The following is a 21,846-nucleotide window of genomic DNA, read 5'->3' on the forward strand; positions in this document are numbered from 1 at the left end:
AAATATTATAGAATTAATTTACTTTTATCTACTTTTACTTACTTCTACCTATTTCTATATGTAATTATTAGCTTACATGATTATGGCCGTAACAGCAACAAAGGCAATAGAGGCTTTTTATTAATGATATCTATCAAAATCAAGATGAAGAATAGTAAATTTTTAATGTAAAAGAAACAAGGCCCAAAAAAGATTCTATTCTACCTTCAATCTTTATTTGTGATTATTATATATTTGTAATACTAAAAAAATAGAAAACCAATAACTAGTAGATTCAATTCAAGAGCCTTTGTTTGTTGATTTGCCACACAAGATATTACAATTGTCCTAACCTTCAAGATGATGTAATCGAGATGAAAATCCTCAAGAACAACATATTCTTTTTTGAATAGATAGCAAGATACAATGTTTTTGATTTCACGATCTTGAAAGGAGCTCCTGATGTTTGGTGATTTTACTAGAGGTAAGAACAACTCTTAATGGTATTCCAAATATTTTATTTGAAGGAAGTTATGAAGGCCTAAACAGTAATCAAATAATTAGGTGATCTTCCCACTTTAATATGAGACACTATCAATAGTTGAGAGGCCCTATCAACTAACTTCAAAGAAAATAAATATCAAAGTATGTGGCAAATACAATTCACTACATCTTGGATTTTTTTAACATATGAAGGTAGCTCTTTTAGGAACTTATTCCTAGAAAGAGGGATAATATTACAAAAATACATATGTAAACCAATAATTACCTATATGATTAGATAAAAATAAATTAATTTTATAATATCTTCTATAAAAGCTTCTTAGAAGATTCATGAATGGTTCTTTGACTTTATAATTATCTATAATTGAGTTTTTAGATTAAAAACATAGTCAATAAATTAGCCATGTCTTACATATATTGATAGCTTGAAGAATAAGCAAAGTATATGGTCCACACATAAAAAACTTGCCTTATAAGCTAAGACATGTATCATGCAAAGTCAACACATATTAGAGGTCTTATAGAACATCACTACATAGCTCCTAGTTAGATGATATATATAGAAGTAAGAGTAAAGCTGTCTTCATTCTTGTCAACTTTTTTCTTGCTTCTAGTCTAAATTGAATCTCTAGTTTCCTTGTCTTTTGGCAATAGCAGTTCCAATTTCTTTTTAATATACATACTATTTTATTTCTATTTTATTACTTTTCTTTTGATAGAGATTTCTTAGGTTTATGCATCTTTTCCAGTTCATGTCGTTGACACCAATCTATTTACATAGTCATGACAATTAAAAACTATTGTAATGGCTAGGTACTTTGCTCTACTAAAACAAAATAGTAAAAGAGTTGAAACCTGTTTACAAAAAGAATTAAAAATAAAAGAGATGTTGGAGATAGATAAGAAGGTATTTAAAAGAAAAAAAAATTAACTGAAAAATAAGAAAATAGGTATATGATTTGAAAAGGCAAGAAAGAGAACTATGTCTTTGATTTGGTCCATTTTTAATTAAAATAAAGAAATAATATGCAAGAAATAGAACAAATTATAATCTTTATGAAAAAAGTATACAAATTAAAAATTGATTTATGACTTAAATTCTTATTTATCTATTATGTTTTAAATTTAAGGATTTGCATTTTAAGGCTATACTATTGTCAACCCTAAAACCTAATATATTGACTAAGATTTAATCATTTAAAATAAGCACAAAAATAAAAAAGTCAATGACAGAATATATTTGTTGGATGATGTATGGTAAGTGGCTTGGTTTTGATTGGTAAAGGATAGAAACATTAAGTTATTATTAAGCTATTATATAAAAATATAGAACTTAGCAAATTTTGTCTTGTATATTTGTAATATAAGCTATGACTTCATTGTTGTATTATATGTCTTTTTGTTTAGGAATGCATTAGGTACTTGGCTATGGATGATGAAGCCATATGTTGCAATTATTTTAAAAACTTTAATAGATTTCAACCATTAAGAAAAAAAGAATTTGAATTCAAATAAAAAAAGATTTAAAGCTAGTATAAATTACTCAAAAATATTCTTTTTAATTACCTCAAGGGAATACAAATTCTAATTATCTTATTATTTGTCCTTTTTTGAGACTTCTCATTTTTTCTCCTAATCTTAATCTTAGGCAATAAGCTTCAACTAGCTGTAATTTCTAACCTAATTATCTAATTGTTGCAAAATTTTGCACACTAGTGAAATAATATGTCTTTTATATGCTTAAAAAATTTCAATTCAATGCAACTTGCAAATTATGAAAAAAATTCAAAAGAATTGTATTGGTATCTCTTGATTACTAACTTAAAGGATGATAATGAAATTTGAGCAATAATTTCTCCATCTCCAACTACTAACTTCAGCTCCAAATTGGTATATAGCTTAATATATCAGTTTATTAAAAATATGCTAAATTTATCCTTATTCCAATGAGTAGATCTTTAGATATCACAAAAAATCCTATTCAATCCTAAATTGCTAATTTTTGGTACCTCTTTGTATTAATAACTAAATATCTCTCAATTATACTATTAAAATAACATGAAATTTACACACAATTAGCATACATATTTAACTATGCAATGACAAAATTTGAACTATAGATGTTATACACATCTCACAAATTAGCCAATAGTACTAGTTCTAATTTTATTGCATAAATTCAAAGTCACAAAAAAAAAACATGTTTTTATACAATAATTACAAAGTCACAAAAAAAAATCATGTCTTTGTACAAAAATTACAAAGTCATCTCAAGATCCTTGAAAACAAGCTTTATAACTTTGAAATGAACTTAAAGTCAACTTTCTGATTTAACTCACTAATCTCTAAAATTTTCTCTATTTTGTCCTAAGCGGCTATTTTAGTGGCTAGAGTATCATAGACATATACATGTAAACTAGTAATTACTTATATAAATAGATAAAAGTAAGTAGAAGTAGGTAAAAGTAAGTTAATTCTATAATATCTTATATAGAAGCTTCCTAAAAGCTTCATAGATGGTGCTTTGATTTTATAGGTGTCTTTAATTGATTTTTTAGGTTAAAAACGTGGTCAACAAGTTGGCCATGTACCACACATGTTGTTAGCTTGAAGACCAAGCTAACTATGTGGCCTACACACAAAAAAACTTACCTTGTAATTCAAGGCATATGTCTTACAAAGTCAACACATATTAGAAGTCCTATAGAACATTGCCACATAGCTCCTAATTACATAGTATATATAGAGACAAGAGTAAAACCTTCTTCACTCTTGTCAATTCTTTTCTTGCTTCTAGTCTCAAGTTTCATGGTATAAGATCCAAATTTTGAAGATTTATCAATCAAGTACAACTTGTGATTGAACTTCAACCTCAAAGCTATCCAACTCCAAGATCACAAGTTAGATTCATTGGTATACTTCCTTCAAGTTCAGCACTATTGTAGTTTTTAACTTTTCTTGAACAACAAAATCCAATATTAAATAATATAGAGGCATTTTTGGCAAAATTTCAATCCATGTATGGAGAACATGATGTAACTCATGTTACAACCAACAAGATTTGTATTTTGTAACAAAGCAATCAATTTGTAACGTTAAATGCTTCATAATTTTGACAACTTACAACTCATATCAAGTAGGATGATGCTACACTTATTAGCCAATTTTTCTATGGATTATAATATGAAGTAAACAAATTGATACTCAACTTACTTGATCCTCAATCATTGAGTTAAGCAATTGATTTTGCTATGAAATGCGACAATCGACTTTTTGAATTTTGATCTGAGAGTTATACAAGTAGGCCTCAATGTTACTAAAATTTGATGGCAATACCAACATCTCCTCAATACATACATTCAGAAGCAGAGGATATGTAAATTGATACAGTATATTTTAAACCTCTTACCGGACAAAAAAAGACTCATCGCCATCAAAAAGGATTATGCTTATGTTGTAGAGAATCTAAACATATTGCTCAACATTATCCAAAGAAGCGATAAAATCTCAAAATGAAGAGCACATCTGTCAAAGAAGATAATATATCAGATAACAAATTTATCCAGCTATAATAGGAACTGTGCGGTTGGAATCATATACAATTTTTAATAAAGGTCATATTTTCTCCTCAGAATCTTCTCCTTATTTTATAATAGATGTGCATCTAGGACCTAATAATTATAAGGCCTCTGCCTTGATAGATTCAAGAGCCTCAACTTATTTCTTAGATGTAGAATTTATTGAAAGTCATAAAATATCGTTAGTACAAAATATCAAACTTGTTCATTTATAAGTCATAGATGGCCGTCTTTTTGTCTTTTGAAGATATTACTTATGAAACATTTTCTATAGATGTAGCAATAAATAGTCATAGTAGTTACATAATCTTTAATATAATTAGATCTCCCTCCAATCTAGTCATTTTAAGTTAATCATAGTTAGAAAAATATAATCCTTGCATAGATTGGATTTCTCATACCCTTGATTTTTCTAAAAGCATAATTAGGAGTAAAATTAATCCAGTAGAAAGTCATAAGAATAGTGCAATTAAATCTATGTTTGTAGGTATAAGAACTTTCTTGTATACTGAAATTGAAGAAACACTTTATGTCATTTACACCACACCTATTTCTAATCATACAAAGACTTCAAGTGGCATTCCTAGCCAATATCAAGAGTTTTAAGATGTATTTGAGAAGAAGAATGCGGATATTCTTCTAGAACATTGTCCCTATGACTACTCAATTGACCTTCAAGAAGAAGCACAATTGCCATTTGGACCAATTTATAGTTTATCATAAAATGAATTGACTGAATTTAAGGAATATATTGAAGAGAATCTAGCCAAGAATTTTAAATGCTATTCCAAATCACTAATAGGAGCTCCAATCTTATTTGCAAAAAAGAAAGATGGATCATTATGGATGTGTGTTGATTATTGAAGACTCAACAAGATCACCATCAAGAATAGGTACCCTCTACTTTTGATATACGAACTTCTCAATCAACTGAATCAAGCTAAGATTTACACAAAAATAGATCTATGGAGAGCATACAATCTAGTACGTATTAAACAAGGAGACAAATAGAAGATTGTATTTCGAACTAGATATAGGCATTTTGAATACAATGTCATGCCTTTTGAACTTATAAATGCATCGACAACTTTTCAACATCTAATAAAGGATGTTTTTTGAGAGTTTTTAGACGATTCTGTTTATTATTTGGATGACAACTTGATCTATTCTAAAAACACAGATGAACACGAACTTCATGTTCTTCATGTGTTACAAAACTTAAGAGATGGAAGACACTATGCTAAGATAGAAAAGTATACATTCAATACTACTCAAGTCAACTTCTTATGATATATCATTTCTAATGATGGATTTATGATGGATCTTAAGAAAGCTCAAACAATTATGGATTGGAAGATTTCAAAAATGGTAAGAAATGTCTAATATTTTTTGGGCTTTACAAACTAATATTGGATCTTCATCAAAGACTTCTTTCAAGTTGCAACTCCACTTACACGTTTAACTTGCAAAGACAAACTTGAGTGGAATAAAGAAGCTAAAGTATCTTTTGAAACTTTGAAGTCAACCTTTATTTTTGTACCAATCTTGTATCGTGTCAATTTTTCTGAGGTATTTTTTATGGAAATAGATGCATCAGACTTTGCTTTAGATGTTGTATTATCACAAATGGAAGCAGATGATAAACTTCATCTAGTAGCTTTTTATTCCAGAAAATTTTTAGCAGTCAAAATTAACTATGAAATCCATGATAAAGAGCTTTTAGCAATCATGGATTCATTTCAAGAATGACATCATCATCTAGAAGGCATTTCTAATCTAGTCACTATATATATGGATCACAAGAATTTCAAGTTTTTCATATTAGCACGTATTTTAAATTGTCACCAAGCCTATCGGAGCATGTCTTTACCAAGATTTGATTTCAAGATCATATACTAACTTGGAAAACAACAAGGTTTATTAGACATCCTTTCTAGACATTCTTATCTTGCACCAAAAGAAAGAGATGCATCTTTTGATCAATAAAGAACAATTCTCTTGAAGCCAGAGCATTTTCATCTTTGAGTAATGAAATCAACGTTGACTATTGATTCGATTCTTGTGAAACAAATCCAATCAAGTATGTCTTTTGATCCTCTTGTTCACAACATCAAGAATCCTTCTTTTAAGTCTCAAGATACTTCTAAGTTTGACTTCAAAAGCAACCTACTCTATTTTGAAGGTTGATCATATGTTCCAAAAAGAGAAGTATAATTACGTGTTTCTCAAGCATGTCACGACTTTCTAGCAATAGGACATTTTTGATACAATAAGACTTTAGAGCTTATATCTAGAGATTTTTGGTGGCTACAAATGTGGAAGGGTGTGAAAGACTTTGTTTAGTCATGTGATGTTTGTTCAAGGTCAAAAACTCCTCGTCATCGACTTTATGGACTTCTTTAACCATTATCTTTTCTAAAACAACCATGATATTTTGTTGTTATGGATTTCACCATGGATCTTTCAATCTCATGTTCTTATAATTCTATATTCATAATAGTAGATCATTTTACTAAGGCACATTTTGTACCATGTACAAAATCTATCACGGGTGAAGAAACAGCTAAGCTCTTTCTAGACAATATCTATCGCTATCATGGATTATCCAAGGATATTATATTAGATAAAAAAACTCAGTTTGTATCAAAATTTTGGTGGACACTTTTCAAGATTCTAAAAGTAGATATAAAACTATCTTTGGAATTCCATCCTCAAATTGATGGACAAATAGAGTGTATTAATCAAGTTTAAGAGCAATATTTAAGATGTACCATCAATTACCAACAAGATGATTGGACAATTCTTTTGCTATTGGCAGAGTTTGCTTATAATAATATGGTACATTCTTCTACAAAACAAATACCTTTCTTTACCAATTATGGTTATCATCCACGATTTCATACTTTTGACTTTTCAAAAGCTGGTAATCTTGTGGCAAAAGTTTTGATAAATCATTTGTCAGAGCTACATGCAATAATAAAGGCATAATTAAAAGAAACTCAAAAATTACAAAAGATCAATGCAGATGTGTATTGAAAGGAATAACCACCATTCCACATCAGTGACAAGATATGGTTACTTCATCGTAATATCAAGACCACTCGTCTTTGTGATAAATTCGACTATTGTAAGCATTGACCATTTCTTATTTCTGCACAAATCAATCTAGTTGCATATCGTTTATACCTATTAGAGCCAATGAAAATTCATCCAATATTCAACGTATCTCTTTTTGAACCATAAAAGACAATGGACATACTATGAAAAAGACAAGTTCCACCTCCTCCTATAGAAGTGAATAATAATGAAGATTTCAAAGTGGAAGAAGTCTTAGATTCAAGGTGGTGCTGAAATTAATTAGAATATCTTTTCCATTGGCACTAATATGATATTAGTGAACACACATGGGATCCAGTAAAGAATCTTATAAATGCAACAAAGGTGGTGGAGGCTTTTCATCAACGACATCCATCAAAATCAAGATAAATACCTTTCCTATAAAAGAAAGAAGATCTAAATAAGATAACATTCTACTTTCAATCCTTCTTTGTAGCTTCTTTGTAGTTGTGATGTTAAGAAGATGGAGAACCAACAACCAGTGGATTTGAATGAAGAACCTTTGTTTATTGACCTACCGGATGAAATATTACAATTCTCACAACCTTTAAGATGATACAATCGAGATGAATATCTTCAAGAATGACATATTTTTCCTCGAATAGATTGTAAGATATGACGCATTTGATATCATGACCTCGAAAGAGACTCTTGATGTTTGGTAATTTTATTAGAAGTAGGAACAACTTCTAACAATGTTCTAAATATTTTATTCAAAGGAAGTTATGAAGGCCTCAACAACAATCAAATAATAGGGTGGTCTTTCCACCTTGGTATGGTATACTATCAATGGTTGAGAGGTCCTATCAACTATCTTGGAAGAGAACAAAGATCTGAATATGTGGCAAATATAATTTGTCGCATCATAGATTTCCTCAACATATGATGATTGCTCCTTGTAGAACTCATCCCTAGAAAAGAAGGTAATGTCACAAATTTATGCATGTAAGCCAGTAATTACCTATATAAATAGATAGAAGTGAATAGAAATAGGTAAAAATAAGTTAATTCTATAATATCTTCTATAGAAGCTTCATAGATGTTGCTTTGGCTTTATATGTGTCTTTAATTAACTTTTTGGATTAGAAATATGGTCAATAAGTTGGCCATATGCCACACATATTGTTAGCTTGAAGACCAAGCTAACTATGTGGCCTATACAAAGAAAAACTTGCCTTTTAAGTCAAGGCATATGTCTTACAAAGTCAACACATATTGGAAGTCTTATAGAACATCGCCACATAGTACCTAGTTAGATAGTACATATAAAGACAAGAGTGAAGCCTTCTTCACTCTTATCAACTACTTTCTTACTTCTAATCTAGTTTCAAGAGTCTCAAGTTTTCTTGTCTTTTGGCAATAAGCCATTCCAGTTTCTTTTAATATATGTACATCTTTATTTCTATTTTGTCACTCTTTCTTTGACATGGATTTCATTGATTTACACATCATCTTTTAATTCATGTCTTTGACATAGAGTTGACTATAATAAATATTTATCTAATCTATTTCATATTTATCAATTTATGGCCTTCTTAAGGTATTAGAAGAATTTTTTTAATAACATAGAAGATAAATTTGTTAATCAACCTTTAACCTACTAGCTATTAAAATAAAAAAATAAATTAAGAGATTTTCATAAAAACCTTATTTAAATGTCTATAATTATAATTAAACCAAGATGATAGAGTATGAATCATAACATCATAGAAGAAAAAAACCATAGTAAGACTTGAAACTAGATAAGAAATTAGAAATTGTTATATTCATAGCTATTAGAACAAAACACAAAATAAGTTGAAAAAGTTAATGACATGAAATATGGTGAAGGAGAAGTAATCTCAAGACTTTGATTTACTACACTATACTAAACTAAAATATTTTTACTTGTGTAATACTTTAAAAATACCAAGAACTTATAAAGTAAATTATTAAAAGAAGACAATGTAGCATCAATGTGCAATATTTCAAATTGAAGCATTTAGCACTTGTAAAATATCCAAAATATAATTATGTACCATGGCTTTATTACAAATTTTTTTTCTAAAATAAATTGCTTCTTTTAATACAACAACACAATTTTTTGATGGTTCTTGGCCATTCTCAATGAATTTAGTTATCTTCACATTATTCAAGTCAACAAACATAGTATACAAAATGCATCAAGTAAAAATCTAATTTACAATACATTTCATATGCTTTGTTCAATTGAGTTGAATATGGATTTCTCTAAGCAATATCTATCTACTTTTTAAGATTTCAATGCAGTATTCATTTGCAACCTATACTTTAGCCAAACAATAGTTGAACTTTCTATTAATCAACCATTTTGTAATTGAAGACTTGTAGTATAAATAATTGTTTGACTCACATCATAGGCCAAGTGTACTAACAAGTATTATCCAAGATCAAAGTATTTTTTTGAGATTTTTGTATATTCCCATCTTCTTAAATAACATTGCATTTGCATAAGATCTAGATTAGCCAATGATTAGACCAATAACACTATGGTTAAGGTTGCAAATGACTTTCACATTCACAAAGTATCTCTTCTTTCTATCAAAGAATGCAACTTTTTCATTCTTATGGTACTAGCTCAAGAAGAATTGTGTCTCATTGACAAGTTCAATGCATTGTTTGAAGCCAAATAGACTGAAAGATTGGCTAATTTGAATCCTTCTTGCAACATTGGACCATTACAAATATTGTTGTTTGAATGATAAAATTGCTTAAATTATTTAGTTAGTAAAGAAATGCATGGTGTTGTTGCCAAGATCCTAGGTCTTTCTTAATCTTTTGATGATAGCTATATTTCTATTTGACTTAAGATGCTTTGATATTAAAGCTAATTGCTAAGTAATATTGATTTGGGGATAATGGGTGTCATATTTAAAAATGGGGCGGTCTTTGATAGATGAAAGTAATGTCTGAAAGCCTTCTTGCAATATTTTTGCTGTTTGGCAAAAGTAGGCATCAGACTTATTTATAAAATTATTCAAAATCCAATAGCACAACTTGGATATAGAGTTTCAAGTGAATATGAAGGGAGAGTTGTTGATTGCATCACAAATCCCCACAAGTTCTTTTGCATCATCAAAGTCAAAGAAGTCATTTTGAAAATTGCTGTCAAACTACTGACAATATTCTTCAAACATTTCATTGAATCTATCATCAACTGGGAAAGTGGTCAGCAGTTCAAGATTTCAGAAAGTCTTGTTTTTCCAAGTGATAAAGCATGGTGTTAGGCAGTGTGGTATAGAGTTAAAGACTGAAGAGGTAAGAGACAAAGTTTTTGATATTTGAGCACCCTCTTTTGATATTTTGATTTCAAAATCACCCACTTGAGGTGGGTGATTTGGTAAAGTAAAGTTGTATTTTGAAATATCAAGAAGTACTTTGAGCAAATATCACCCAAAAAGAGGGTGTTTGAAACCCCCTGTTCAAGATGTTTTGGAGCAGAAACTCCATATTACCATGTTCATCCTTGTGTTATATACTTACCCTTCTACACCATCGAACTTTTAGCTAAAATATGGTTGAAAGTGTCGTCACAAGCTCAATCCTAATATATGACACGCTCTAGTTTTTGTAGTTTAATTTTTTTGAGTAAGTCGAGAAGACTCGCCAAGGTTGATGCTCTCGAGGCACAGTCTGCGGTTCACGTTGGTTCGATGAAAGAGGATGTCGGGAGCTTCACATGTTTAGGTTTCGGAGCTACGCCAGCGCTTCTGTAGGTTGTCCCTAGTTACCCGGAGATTGCCCGGACCCTGTGGTGGCGGCACTTGGTGTCGGTGAGACTGGTGCAGCAACACCGCTGGATAAGCTTTTGGCAGATGTCCATCGCCTTGCGTGTTCGTGCTCCGGATCGATTTCCTGAGCTCGCGGAAACAGGTTCGTCCGAATCGAATTGCAGTTAATTGTAGTTACTTCTAAACCTGGAGGAACTACTTCATTCGCGACGCGGAAAATTTTTGTTTTTTGTTGCTTTTATTTGTGTGGTGGAGCTTCGTTCCTGGGCAAATGCATGTCAATTGCAGATTCTGATTTGGAGGCTGTCTGCTGCTGTGATGCTTAGGAGTCATTTAGGAGATTGCACTAGTATTGATTGTACCGGCGGCATAATTTGTAGTAGTTACGAAGTTTCGAGATTGTAACCGTTGTGGAGTGCAGAGAGCGTGGATGGCTGTGTTGGAGATTGGTGTTTGAATCGATATACTTTCTGTTGAGGACTGCCGCTCTTTTATTTTTGTGAGGGATGAGCAGCTTGGATGCCGGTGACACCGTTGCGCTCTTGCAAGCTCTGTCTCTGAGGGCCTGACAAGGATAGGTTGCTTGCAATTTGAGCTACAATCCATCGTATCGAACTAGTAGATCCTCAAGAAGAGTTCAATTGAGAGTATTCGGGGCGTTTCGGTACAGATTGCTCTTGGGGAAAGAAAGGAAATCATGGGGTCAGGGATTGTGAATTTAGCCTACACAAATTTGACATGTAGGTTGGTTGTGATTCCCTCGACTTCAAGAGCGGTGCCATATAGAAGGTCCGCTGCTACTAGTACTAACTGTATTAATTCTAGTTGCAGAGATTTCCAATTCTTGGTTGCATCACCTCTTCCTTTGGCAAGATGCCTAACCTCACATGGAAACCTAAGAGCTCGGCGATCGGAGAACCCTGGCTTTCTCCGAGTAGAAGGCTATGCTCTTTCAAGGTCGAAGACTTGCTCGTGCCATAGACGAGTAGCTGCTTCTGCGGGAAGCAGCCCAGATTTACCTGCAAATGGAGAGGGGTTTTCAGAATCTAAAGAAACTCAAGACAAAGAATCCTCTAACGTTATGGATGGGGAAGCCATTACGACTGAGGTTCAATTGTCAGGAGACGACACTGAAGTACAAAAAATCGGGGACTCTGTGTATTCATTCAAGACATTACAGAAACTAATTTTCAAAATCGGAGATGGCAGCAAACAGTTGGTAACGAACAGCGTTGGCGGCGTAGTTGGCATCTTCAAGAAGGACAAGAACAAGAAGCAACCGGAGCTTCTAGCCTTTGAAGCTTCTTCCTATGAATCGAAGGATGGAAAGACTGCGTTACATCAATGGACTGCGACTGAGCTCACAATGCAGCACAATCAGCTTGTGCGAATTGCCGTTGACCTCAACTACCTCATCTTTGCCTTCGCATTTTTTGGTTGGGTGCGAGTGCTGGAGGCTGTCTTGGCAGCTTTTTCAACCAATCCTGCTAAACTCAGAAAACTAGCACAAGCCACAAACGCTATGGATCCTCTTACGGTTGCGTGGTTAGCCTACAACCTGCGGAAGCCAATTCTCGGCATTCTGATGGTGAATCCTACGGACTTTCAAAAGTTGGCCACTTTGAAAGGGAAGTTGTGGGAGGAGCTTCACGCTTTCTTTGAACGGCAATGGAAAGTGGTATGTGCGTCTCCCTCAATAACTTCAATTTCGTGAAGATTTCAATTTTGACTGAAGATTGTTGAGGATTATCTTGTGTTTCGGTTTTGTGCATGCATATCACTAAATCAGTCGGCTTGCTTTATAGATGGCGACTATTTCGATGGTGAGATTCTTGAGCCTGATAGCTACCAACATTCCCGCATCACAATGGATCACCAGCAAAGTGAAGGTTCTATGGGATGTGATGATGATGATTCCAATCTTTTAGGTACTCTGCATATTTCACGTGAATTGGATATTGCGCATGCAGCTCTCAATACGAACAGAATGATGCTCATGTAAAATTTTGTTGGTTGGATAAAACAAGCAACACCCCGTTGCTAGAACCCGAGACCATCTGGTTCATTTGATTTCATGGTTTCGTGTATAATAATTTGAATCTCAGTCTAATGATTTTTATTACATTATTGTGTGCAGCAGGCTAAGAGCTGAACTACTGTCTCTCTACTTAAAGATCTGCGATGGAATGCCGATTTGCAGTTTATGCATTGTAGTTTAGTACCCGTAACTAATTCTGAGTGTTGCTGTGTCTATTTATAATGATGACCTTCGGCTAAGGTTGTATCGCCTTTAAAGGACAGTGTTTTAGTATGTTCTTTCGTTACAATCATCTTTGTCGCAGAATATAATTGTTTGAAGTAAATGTTGTTCCTTTGGATTCTTGACAAATCTAGCAAAACTGGAAATTGTAGGAAGAATTCAATGCGACAACGGTATGCATACTCGATATATCCTTGTGGTGAGCAGTAAGGTCCTTGACATACTCCAGGACCTTGATAGTGATTAAGGTTTACAAGTCAAGGCTAGGTACAGGTCGTACCATGTCAACCATTATCATTGAGTTATCCACAGATCGAGATCCCCGGTGAGTGCTTGACCATAGAATTGTAAGCTAGAAATGCTCTCCAATTTTTTAGCAAAACTATGGATGTATAAAACAAAAACCGATTAATGTAGCCTTTTTGTTGACGTATTACCGAAGAATGTCTGCAACGTAGGCATCGTACGTGTAAAACTGATTACGTCCTACATGATTACACTTTTGACAGAAATAGTTCATTTGCAATTCTTCTTCAACTTAAGTTTCCATTCTTCGTTACAGATCAGAATGAACATCTCCGCATCCACATTTATGAGAAGCATTCGGCGAGATCAAATTTGAAAAGGAAAGCTATACTACACTCGATGTTTGCATCTCCAGTATGGAAACAAATTTGTACAGAATCAGCTGAATCAAAACAAAATGGCTGAAGAAATGCCTAGTTTAGGGCAAAACAAAAGAGGCGCCTGAATATCTAGAAGTTGTGAGCGGACATCTGTAGGACTGCACAATACAGACACACAAGGCGCTGCGAGATGTATACCAGGACGGCGAAAGAGAAGCTCATAAGAAATACATCTCTGATATCACCTCTCTCTTGGAGCCATGAATCCTATTGCTGCGTCCAAAGCTTTGTCCGGTTTCAACATCCTCATCAACAGTTGCTGCAAGGGCATTTGAGGTGTCTTCTCATTAACCATCTCGGGCTCCGCTTCTCCGTTTGAGTTTCCAACTTCCGCATTATCTTCAAAGGCATTCAACGACGCAACATTCACGTCCACAGCATTGTTCTTCTTCATTATCCTTCCGTGTGAGCTTTTCTGCGCTTCTGCAGAGATACGGGAAGACCTTGGAAATGAAAGACTGACGGGAATATCGTACAGTCCGCGACATAATGTCAATGCATCACATCCACATCGCAGCGCCAAGGTCCCAGTACCTAAGGACGCCATCGTTGAACCACCTTCTTAGTGCACACTTTCCTGAGTGGTCCTCACTCGAATCCACAGATAAAATCAATCCCACTTCACTGTCGCAAGCTCAGCTCAGTTCTGATCATCACCTCTAGTAGAATTCTAGGATCCAACGTATCCTGCACGCCCCTGTGCAATACACCCATCTGATGTCTCCCAAGTTTCAACACCTCTCTAATATCTAAGACCTAAAATCACCAAATAGACGATGCAATAAGAAACCCCAATCCAATAAAAAGCTCTTCCAATCTCAATTTCTGAGCTGCAGAAACAGAGGTGGGGCTGAAGAAATACACGAGATTCAGAACTCTAGAGCAGATTCGAATGTGGAAGAGATACGGAGGGCAAAACGATCGGACGTTCAGTTACCGAGTTCAAAGAGAAAAGTTCTAAAAGGTCCCCAAAAATAAGCTCGAGTTGGCTTTCCAAACAGTCGGGGAAGGTTCAAACCAGAGGAAAAGGACTTTCACGTGGTAGTGCACATTTTCTCGCTGAGCATAAGCTAGAGGGGCATAGGACAATCAGGTCTTCAACCTCGCAACCTTGGGCGAGGATATCAGCAGGAGTAGCAGAGAGTGAAGACGATAGAATCTCCGCAATAAGAGGTTGACAGATTCCTGTCTTCCAAAGGCTGCGGTCTCAGGTGGTGCTAAAGATCCACACAACAGCTTAGTGGTGGGTGGTCAAAGAAAAAGCAAAATTGGGTCTGCTTTTCGTTCACCACCGCTCCTTTCCCTCGCACCAATAGTGGGGTTCACAGTTGTTGCAGCCAGACGTTTCAGTATTCAAAACTTTCACAACAATTGCGACACCTCCTAAAGCTGGACCTTCTCATTCAAACGCTTGCGTAGAGCTGATGTTGCTGCCAATTTAATTCTTCCTTTGTGATACGATCAGTACGGCTTGACGCTCAAATGCTTCAGAATTATCGTCCTCTACTGTAGGTTTCTGCTCTCGTTGTTGCTCTAATAGGAATCAGCCCAATTGGCATTCTACTATATTGCCACTACAAAGTTTCTTTGTGTTGTCTTCGAACTTGCCTGTCCATGATGGAATAGGACCGACCTCTGCTTCCCGACTACGTCACTGAAATCGAGCATTCTGTAGCCAACCTCTGCACACGAAACTTGCGTTACAGCTGCTTAAGGTCTTTGCAATCCTATCACGAAGAGTCATACTCAAGACAGAAAGGAATGCCATTATGTTTTGGAAAAATTATGCTAAGCCATGGCGGAAGCCAGCTCTCGACATCATTTGGTCTACTCCCTGCAGATGGTCACCAACAGAGATTGAAAACTAGAAGCAAGGGGTTGTGGCAGGATTTGCACTATCATGTGGTACAATCCATTAATGACAATTGCTCTCCTTCTCACGTCGATTTGCTTCAAAGTTATGCTTGATCTCCGATGCGCTTGTTGCTGTAGCTGAGTGTGCAAATTCACTTCAGAAGTATCGTCACCTCGGGTGCTGTCTTTGTAGAGTACATATTTTTGATGCAGTGCTGAGAACATTCGTGTCTTTGTTATGTGTATGTTCAAAATTCCCACAAATAGGCATGGAGTCCCTTGAGGGCAGCGACATTCCGTCCGTCAGAAGGCAGATTTTCACATCTATATTGTAAAGCAACTGCAGAAGAACACAAGATTGATGTCAGCGTTGGTGCGACAAGCACTGAGACCCTCAGCTCGAGTCTTTCGGGTGATGCTACCATTCTTGATACTAACGAGCCCAGGTATATCTTCTCTCTTCACTTTCGTATTGCTTGGGCGAGCAGGTAGTAGCAACATGCATGACATTCTAGACTTAGGCTTCAGTCGTCGTCTGCAGGATTAGCTCTTGAATTTAACAACTTTTACTGTGCTCAATCGTTGCAGCCCTAAACCTGCCGAAGGAAATCCCAATCTAGACGTACAGTTGGTGGAGGCCAATGTGGGTCATTCCGCGGCTACGAGTTCCATTTTTGGGGCCGTGGCTCTAATCACAGGATCCAGCGTTGGTGCAGGAATTTTGGCCCTCCCAGCTATCACAGCACCCGCCGTAAGCCTTCATTTGGCTCAAACTCCTTAACCATACATCCTTCATTTCCTGCTGGATCCTTCACTTCAGCAAGTCTTCTGTTCTGCAGCTATCTTGGTGGATCGCACGCTGTTCTTTGAAATGCTACACCTAACCATAGAAGGTGTTTTTATTATTTTAGGGGTTCATACCAACAACCGCAGTTATGAGCATATCTTGGGCGTTCTTGCTTTTGGAAGCGCTCTTGCTTGCTGAAGTGAATGTGGAGTTGATGCGAAAGCGAGAGCCTGGGGAGGAGCTTCATTCGCAAGTGTTGTCTCTCAGAACCATGGCAGATGAGACAATGGGTCCATTTGGAGGACTTTTCACGACCGTTATCTATCTTATGCTATCATACACGCTGCTTGTTGCCTACATCTCAAAATCAGGAGAGGTTCTCTCTGTACTCCTGAATGTCTCCAATCGAACTGTTGCAGATGTAGTTTTTACAGTAGGCTTCGGCAGCCTGCTGTGTGTTGGGGGTGCCAAGATGGCGGACTCCATTAACCAAGTGCTCACCGTTATGCTTCTTGGTGAGTACATGTAACACCTGGACATTTTCTGCGTAGATTTTAGAGGGTTTCCATGGCGACAACCAACAAATTTATTTATGACTTCAGGGACCATTAGCAACGTATATGAGATATAAAGATTTCGTTGGAGCTTTGGAGAGGATTGAAACCTGAATTTTTCTGGGTAATTTGCAGGGTTTTTTCTGCTGATTGTGCTCGGAGGTGGATCGATAGCAGACTGGACAGGCCTTGAGCACGTTGATTGGGTTGTAGCTCCTCAAACTATACCTATTATTCTGCTGGCCCTCGTTTACCATGATCTCACTCCAGGTACTCGTTACACTGATGGCTTCAACCTGTCTACTATGCACGACTTATGGCAATGCAAAACCTTGACTGAACAAGATGCCCGACTTGGCAAGAATCTTTGAATGACTTTTAACTGCTCACTACTTTTCTGTGGTGGCAAGGCTCTAAAGAACTTGAAATCTTGAGAAATGTAATAGGTTACTTTATGTCAGTAAGGTCGATCTTTAGCTAATCCCACGTTCAGGACAATAAAATGTACTTAGGGTCAGTATGTTTTTTATTTCGATTTTTCCATTTACAGAGTATGTCCGTGCCGTGTGTTTCATTCGCGTGCTGTGACAGTGATCTGTGCGCAGTTGGGCGGTGACATTGCCCGAATCCGGATTAGCTTGGTGTTGGGCAGTTTGATTCCCCTTGCAATGTTTCTGAGCTGGGATGCGGTAGCCCTGTGCTTGACTCCACTTTCTGGAGCAACGGATCCAATCAATGAAATTATTAGGTTTGTTATTTGGCTTATGTTTATGTGTCGTTAGTCTTGCATTGCTGTGTAGGGAGTCGTCATCGTTATTATATTGAGCTGTTTGGCCTGGGGCACCTAAGCAATACTCGTCAATCCTTTGCAGTGTACTGTGTATAAACCTACTGTGTATAAACCTACGCCACCTTAGCATTTATAGTGAATGCTGTGTGTACATGTTACTGAATACCGATACTGTTGTTATTGGTGGTTCTCGTTTTGTCACCCTGAACGTCTGTACATCTCTAGAAGGTTTTGACATCTTTTCTGAAATTATCCAGAATAGGTGGTCCAGGGCCGGCATTTGTTGTTGAGACGTTTGCGCTCCTAGCAGTCGCGACCTCCTTCATTGGAACGGTATTGGGGCTGTCAGAGTTTCTCCTCGAGCAATTGGGCAAAGCACAAGGTTCTCAAATCTTCTATTCTGATCGTTTGAATGGTTGCCAATTCAGCACAGATTTCTTCAAGCCTTGTCGTACTTTTTTTCCCGCATTCATTGTATCCTTTTTTATTTCTTTACAAGAAAGAGTAAAATTTTCAATTCACCTAGGTGTATCACATTCTCAAAATTCAAATACTTAATCGTCAGATAACTGATGTCCAGGTCTAGCATTGGAGAAGCTGTCGATTCAACGTAAAACACCATCAGCACTCTCCGAATGGTTGGATGTTAACGGTCCACGCGCCCTTTCGTTTTTCCTTGTACTTGCGCCTCCTTTGGCGGCTTCATCACTCGTCACAGATGCCTTCTTTTCAGCATCAGACCTTGCGGTAATTTTATGCCTCTCTAAAAAGCCCTTAGGCATCGCAGTCTGCCTATTAAGATCATTGCGGACGTTATTCATCCTACAAGTGTTCCAATTCCGATTAGGTGCTTATACTTTGAGATGCTGATTTTGTTGTATGTCTGCTTGAACGTTGGCAATTCAGGGTGCGTACGGAATGACAAGTTTGTATGGTGTCATCCCACCAATCATGGCTTGGAGCTTATTAAATTCAAGCCATGATATTATCGAAGAAACGTCTACAGTACAGAACTCCAAGGCCTCTCAGAACACGTCACTACTTGGTGGCAGGATCACTCTTGCAACTATTGGTGCTTGTGCGGTGGCAGTGATTGCGGGTCAAGTAGCACTAGATCTGTATCCTCCGGTGCGTATACCTGCTGGCACTACGACTGCCGTTTCAGCCAAGTTCGACCAGGAAGGCAGCTCCTCCACAAGTGTTGTGCTGAACCCACAGTCCCGTACACGTGTAGCACCTCCAATTCTCGAATAGAGAAGCGTTTGTAATGCAAATACTTCGACGTCTAGAGAAAGATAGGATTTTTTTTTGGTTTGAAAGCCCTCGTGTGGAGCTTGTAAATTTGCTGTAATGTAACTTTTCCTGTAACAAATGTGTCTAGAATGTGAACCATGTGTTTCAAACGAAAAAAATAGCCACTTTAGCAATGTGTTTTTCAGTCATGGTTGAATTGGTGCAGTTTACAGCGCCAGATTTTGAATAGAAAATGGGATATCTGTGAATGAATGCTGCTGAATAATAAACCCTGCGCTCTTGTGATCCATCTTCTCTTGCTTCTTGTAAGAGCTTATTTGAGGTTCAACGAACTAACAGAATCGATCATTTTGAATGCAAGAATAATTAACACTCCACTAATTAAAATTGGCTTTATTGTGATCTTGCATACTCGAGATTTGTGCATTCAATACGTTGAAGATATATATCCAACACAAATATTCAGACCTTTCTTTAAACTACTCACCAAAGACATATTTAAAACATGAAAACGCTCACCGCAAGTGAGCAATCAAATGCAACTAGCAATCACGGTAAAATTGGTAAGCGACAATGCAGTTACACGGATCAGTCACCCTCCCTCAGGCATTGTACACAATGATCAAGCTGTTGCAACAATTCCAAGTTTTCCAAGCACATACCTACTTCGGGGCTGACAACCAGATCAATAGACATCAATGACAATACTAGCAAACAACCATGAAAAAACATAAATGATGTGCACACTTCTGCTCTGACTTTTGTGCAAATCACCTTCAAGCACCCATGAATTTGCTAAATAAACATAAGCCTTCGAAGGGGAGAATTAGTCTACTGGGAGCTATATGAGGTTACGAGCCATCGGAAGAGCCGCTGAAAGCAACAAAGTTAAAAGAGCGAGTTCGATTGCTCTACTAATCAAAACCCTCTGCTACTGACTAAACTAATGTGTTCTTACACTTTCCCTTGAGTTGCAGAGCTAATAAACTTACGAGAAGTTGCAGAGAATCTGCTTTACAGAGTAACTGTCATGTACATCAGTTCAAAGCAACTACTGCAAGGTGAGTAGGGTTGAATGCTAAAGATGCAAGCTTGATATTTGTGTGTAGCATCAGATAAAGGATTTGATGAGTACATCTGTCGAATTTTCGAAGTTGAACATGAAATTAGATGAAGCGGTTTCCTCACAACTTGTTGATTGGAAAGTGAAAACACAAGCCAATGTATATTGGTTGACTGTGGAAGCTCAGGCTGTTAATTAGAGTTGTAAATGATTGATTATCATGGTTTGAGATATCTCAAAGTGTAACAAAATAGATTTTTGTTTGTAATATTTGTAGAGGTTTATAGAAATATAGGGATTTGCTTTTAGTTTTGACAGGATAGTTGTGATAATAAAGGTAGAGGAAGTTGTGATTTCAATATTACCGATACACTAGTTGCAATAGTTGATACTAAAATCTATTTAGGAGTTTTTGTATAAATCAAACATGTTAAAATTATAATATAAAAAAAATTACTAATAAAAATTTAAATTCTTATAGTGTAAAATAATTCTATATGTAGTAGATTAAAAATGACAAATTTGAATCTTATTTTTTTTTATCATAATTAATTATATTAATTATTCTTAAATTTTTGATTAAATATAAACTGATTTTTTTTTACTCATTTTTACTAAGTTGTTACAAGTATCATCTTATATTTTTCTTTATTACCTTCAAGTTATAAAAATTTATTAAAAAAAGATGCATAAGAAGCATTATTTAATATTGGACCTTAAACTTAGTGACTTTAATACATTTTTAGTCAATATAATAGGCATACTTACATAAACATGTCTTCAGTTTGAAAAAAATTATTTTAAAAAAAATATTCTTTTTTAATTAATTTTTTTAAAACATAGTGGGACTTATATTTGAAACATTTCTAAAATTAATAAAATAATATTTTATCAGATATAATAAGATATAAATATAGATGTGATTGCAATAAATTATAATATATATGTTTTAAAAAGATTTGTTTATATAATTGGTTAATAAGAATATTAGAAATATTTTAAAAAATTCTAAAAAATTCATTAGAAATTAATAAAAATAACAAATATAGGATATTAATTAAATATCAATTTTTTCTATTTAAGTCTTATTTATAAGTAAATTTTATATAATAATTTTTATATTAGATAAGAATATACTTATCTTTCTATATCTTAAATTTAATATCACCATAACTACCTTATTCTTTTCATCTTGCATTCTCTATCTCTATACAAAATTCAAGAATGATACATATATTAAAGTAAAGACTTAGAAAATTAATTTCCTACTTTTTACTATTTATTTTCTTATATACTAAGTCTATCATGGTCTTCTAAACTTTTAAATCCTTATATTTCTAACATTTCTATAGTCTACTAGTTTTTCTTGATTCCTATATATATATATATATATATATTGATTTCTACATATTCTTAACTTCCAAATTTGATAATATTTCTATCTATTTGATTTCATTCTTTTGCTGACTTTTGTATTATTCTATCATGCATTATCACCTTTTATTTAAATAGATTTAGCAAATATTTAGTTTTTTTTAGTTTTTTTTTTTAATTATATATAATATTGTGATATTATTCTCTTTTCTAAAGACCAATTCCACAAGAAGTAGTAATCACAAGTTGATAAAGTCTAAGATGTGGCAAATTAAATTTGCTACATACTTCAAACTT

At 35.0% G+C, this 21,846-nt stretch overlaps 2 protein-coding genes across 5 annotated transcripts; both read left to right on the plus strand.

The window, feature by feature from the left end:
* The first annotated feature begins 10,893 nt into the window (after window positions 1-10,893).
* On the plus strand, window positions 10,894-13,316 carry LOC141045703 (uncharacterized). 4 transcript variants are annotated; one of them, XM_073535833.2, is made up of 4 exons: window positions 10,894-11,069; window positions 11,349-12,605; window positions 12,733-12,855; window positions 13,068-13,316. In XM_073535833.2, the coding sequence occupies exons 2-3, from the start codon at window positions 11,625-11,627 to the stop codon at window positions 12,853-12,855; spliced, it is 1,104 nt and encodes a 367-aa protein (XP_073391934.1). In that variant the 5' UTR covers window positions 10,894-11,069; window positions 11,349-11,624; the 3' UTR covers window positions 13,068-13,316. The 4 variants fall into 4 exon arrangements, with proteins under 4 accessions (XP_073391934.1, XP_090108533.1, XP_090108532.1 ...); XM_090252407.1 differs by having other exon boundaries at window positions 11,759-12,605; XM_090252406.1 differs by having other exon boundaries at window positions 10,922-11,069; window positions 11,759-12,605; window positions 13,065-13,316.
* Window positions 13,317-15,330: 2,014 nt separating this feature from the next.
* LOC112285728 (uncharacterized) lies at window positions 15,331-19,401 on the plus strand. The gene is made up of 9 exons (XM_024526782.3): window positions 15,331-15,778; window positions 15,995-16,173; window positions 16,316-16,478; window positions 16,639-17,029; window positions 17,204-17,338; window positions 17,660-17,816; window positions 18,116-18,240; window positions 18,439-18,605; window positions 18,765-19,401. Exons 1-9 carry the CDS (start codon window positions 15,635-15,637, stop codon window positions 19,110-19,112), a joined length of 1,809 nt encoding a protein of 602 aa, XP_024382550.1. The 5' UTR covers window positions 15,331-15,634; the 3' UTR covers window positions 19,113-19,401.
* Window positions 19,402-21,846: the final 2,445 nt, after the last annotated feature.

Source organism: Physcomitrium patens, chromosome 8 (genome assembly GCF_059467195.1).
Source record: "Physcomitrium patens ecotype Gransden chromosome 8, ASM5946719v1, whole genome shotgun sequence".
Taxonomy (NCBI): domain Eukaryota; kingdom Viridiplantae; phylum Streptophyta; class Bryopsida; order Funariales; family Funariaceae; genus Physcomitrium; species Physcomitrium patens.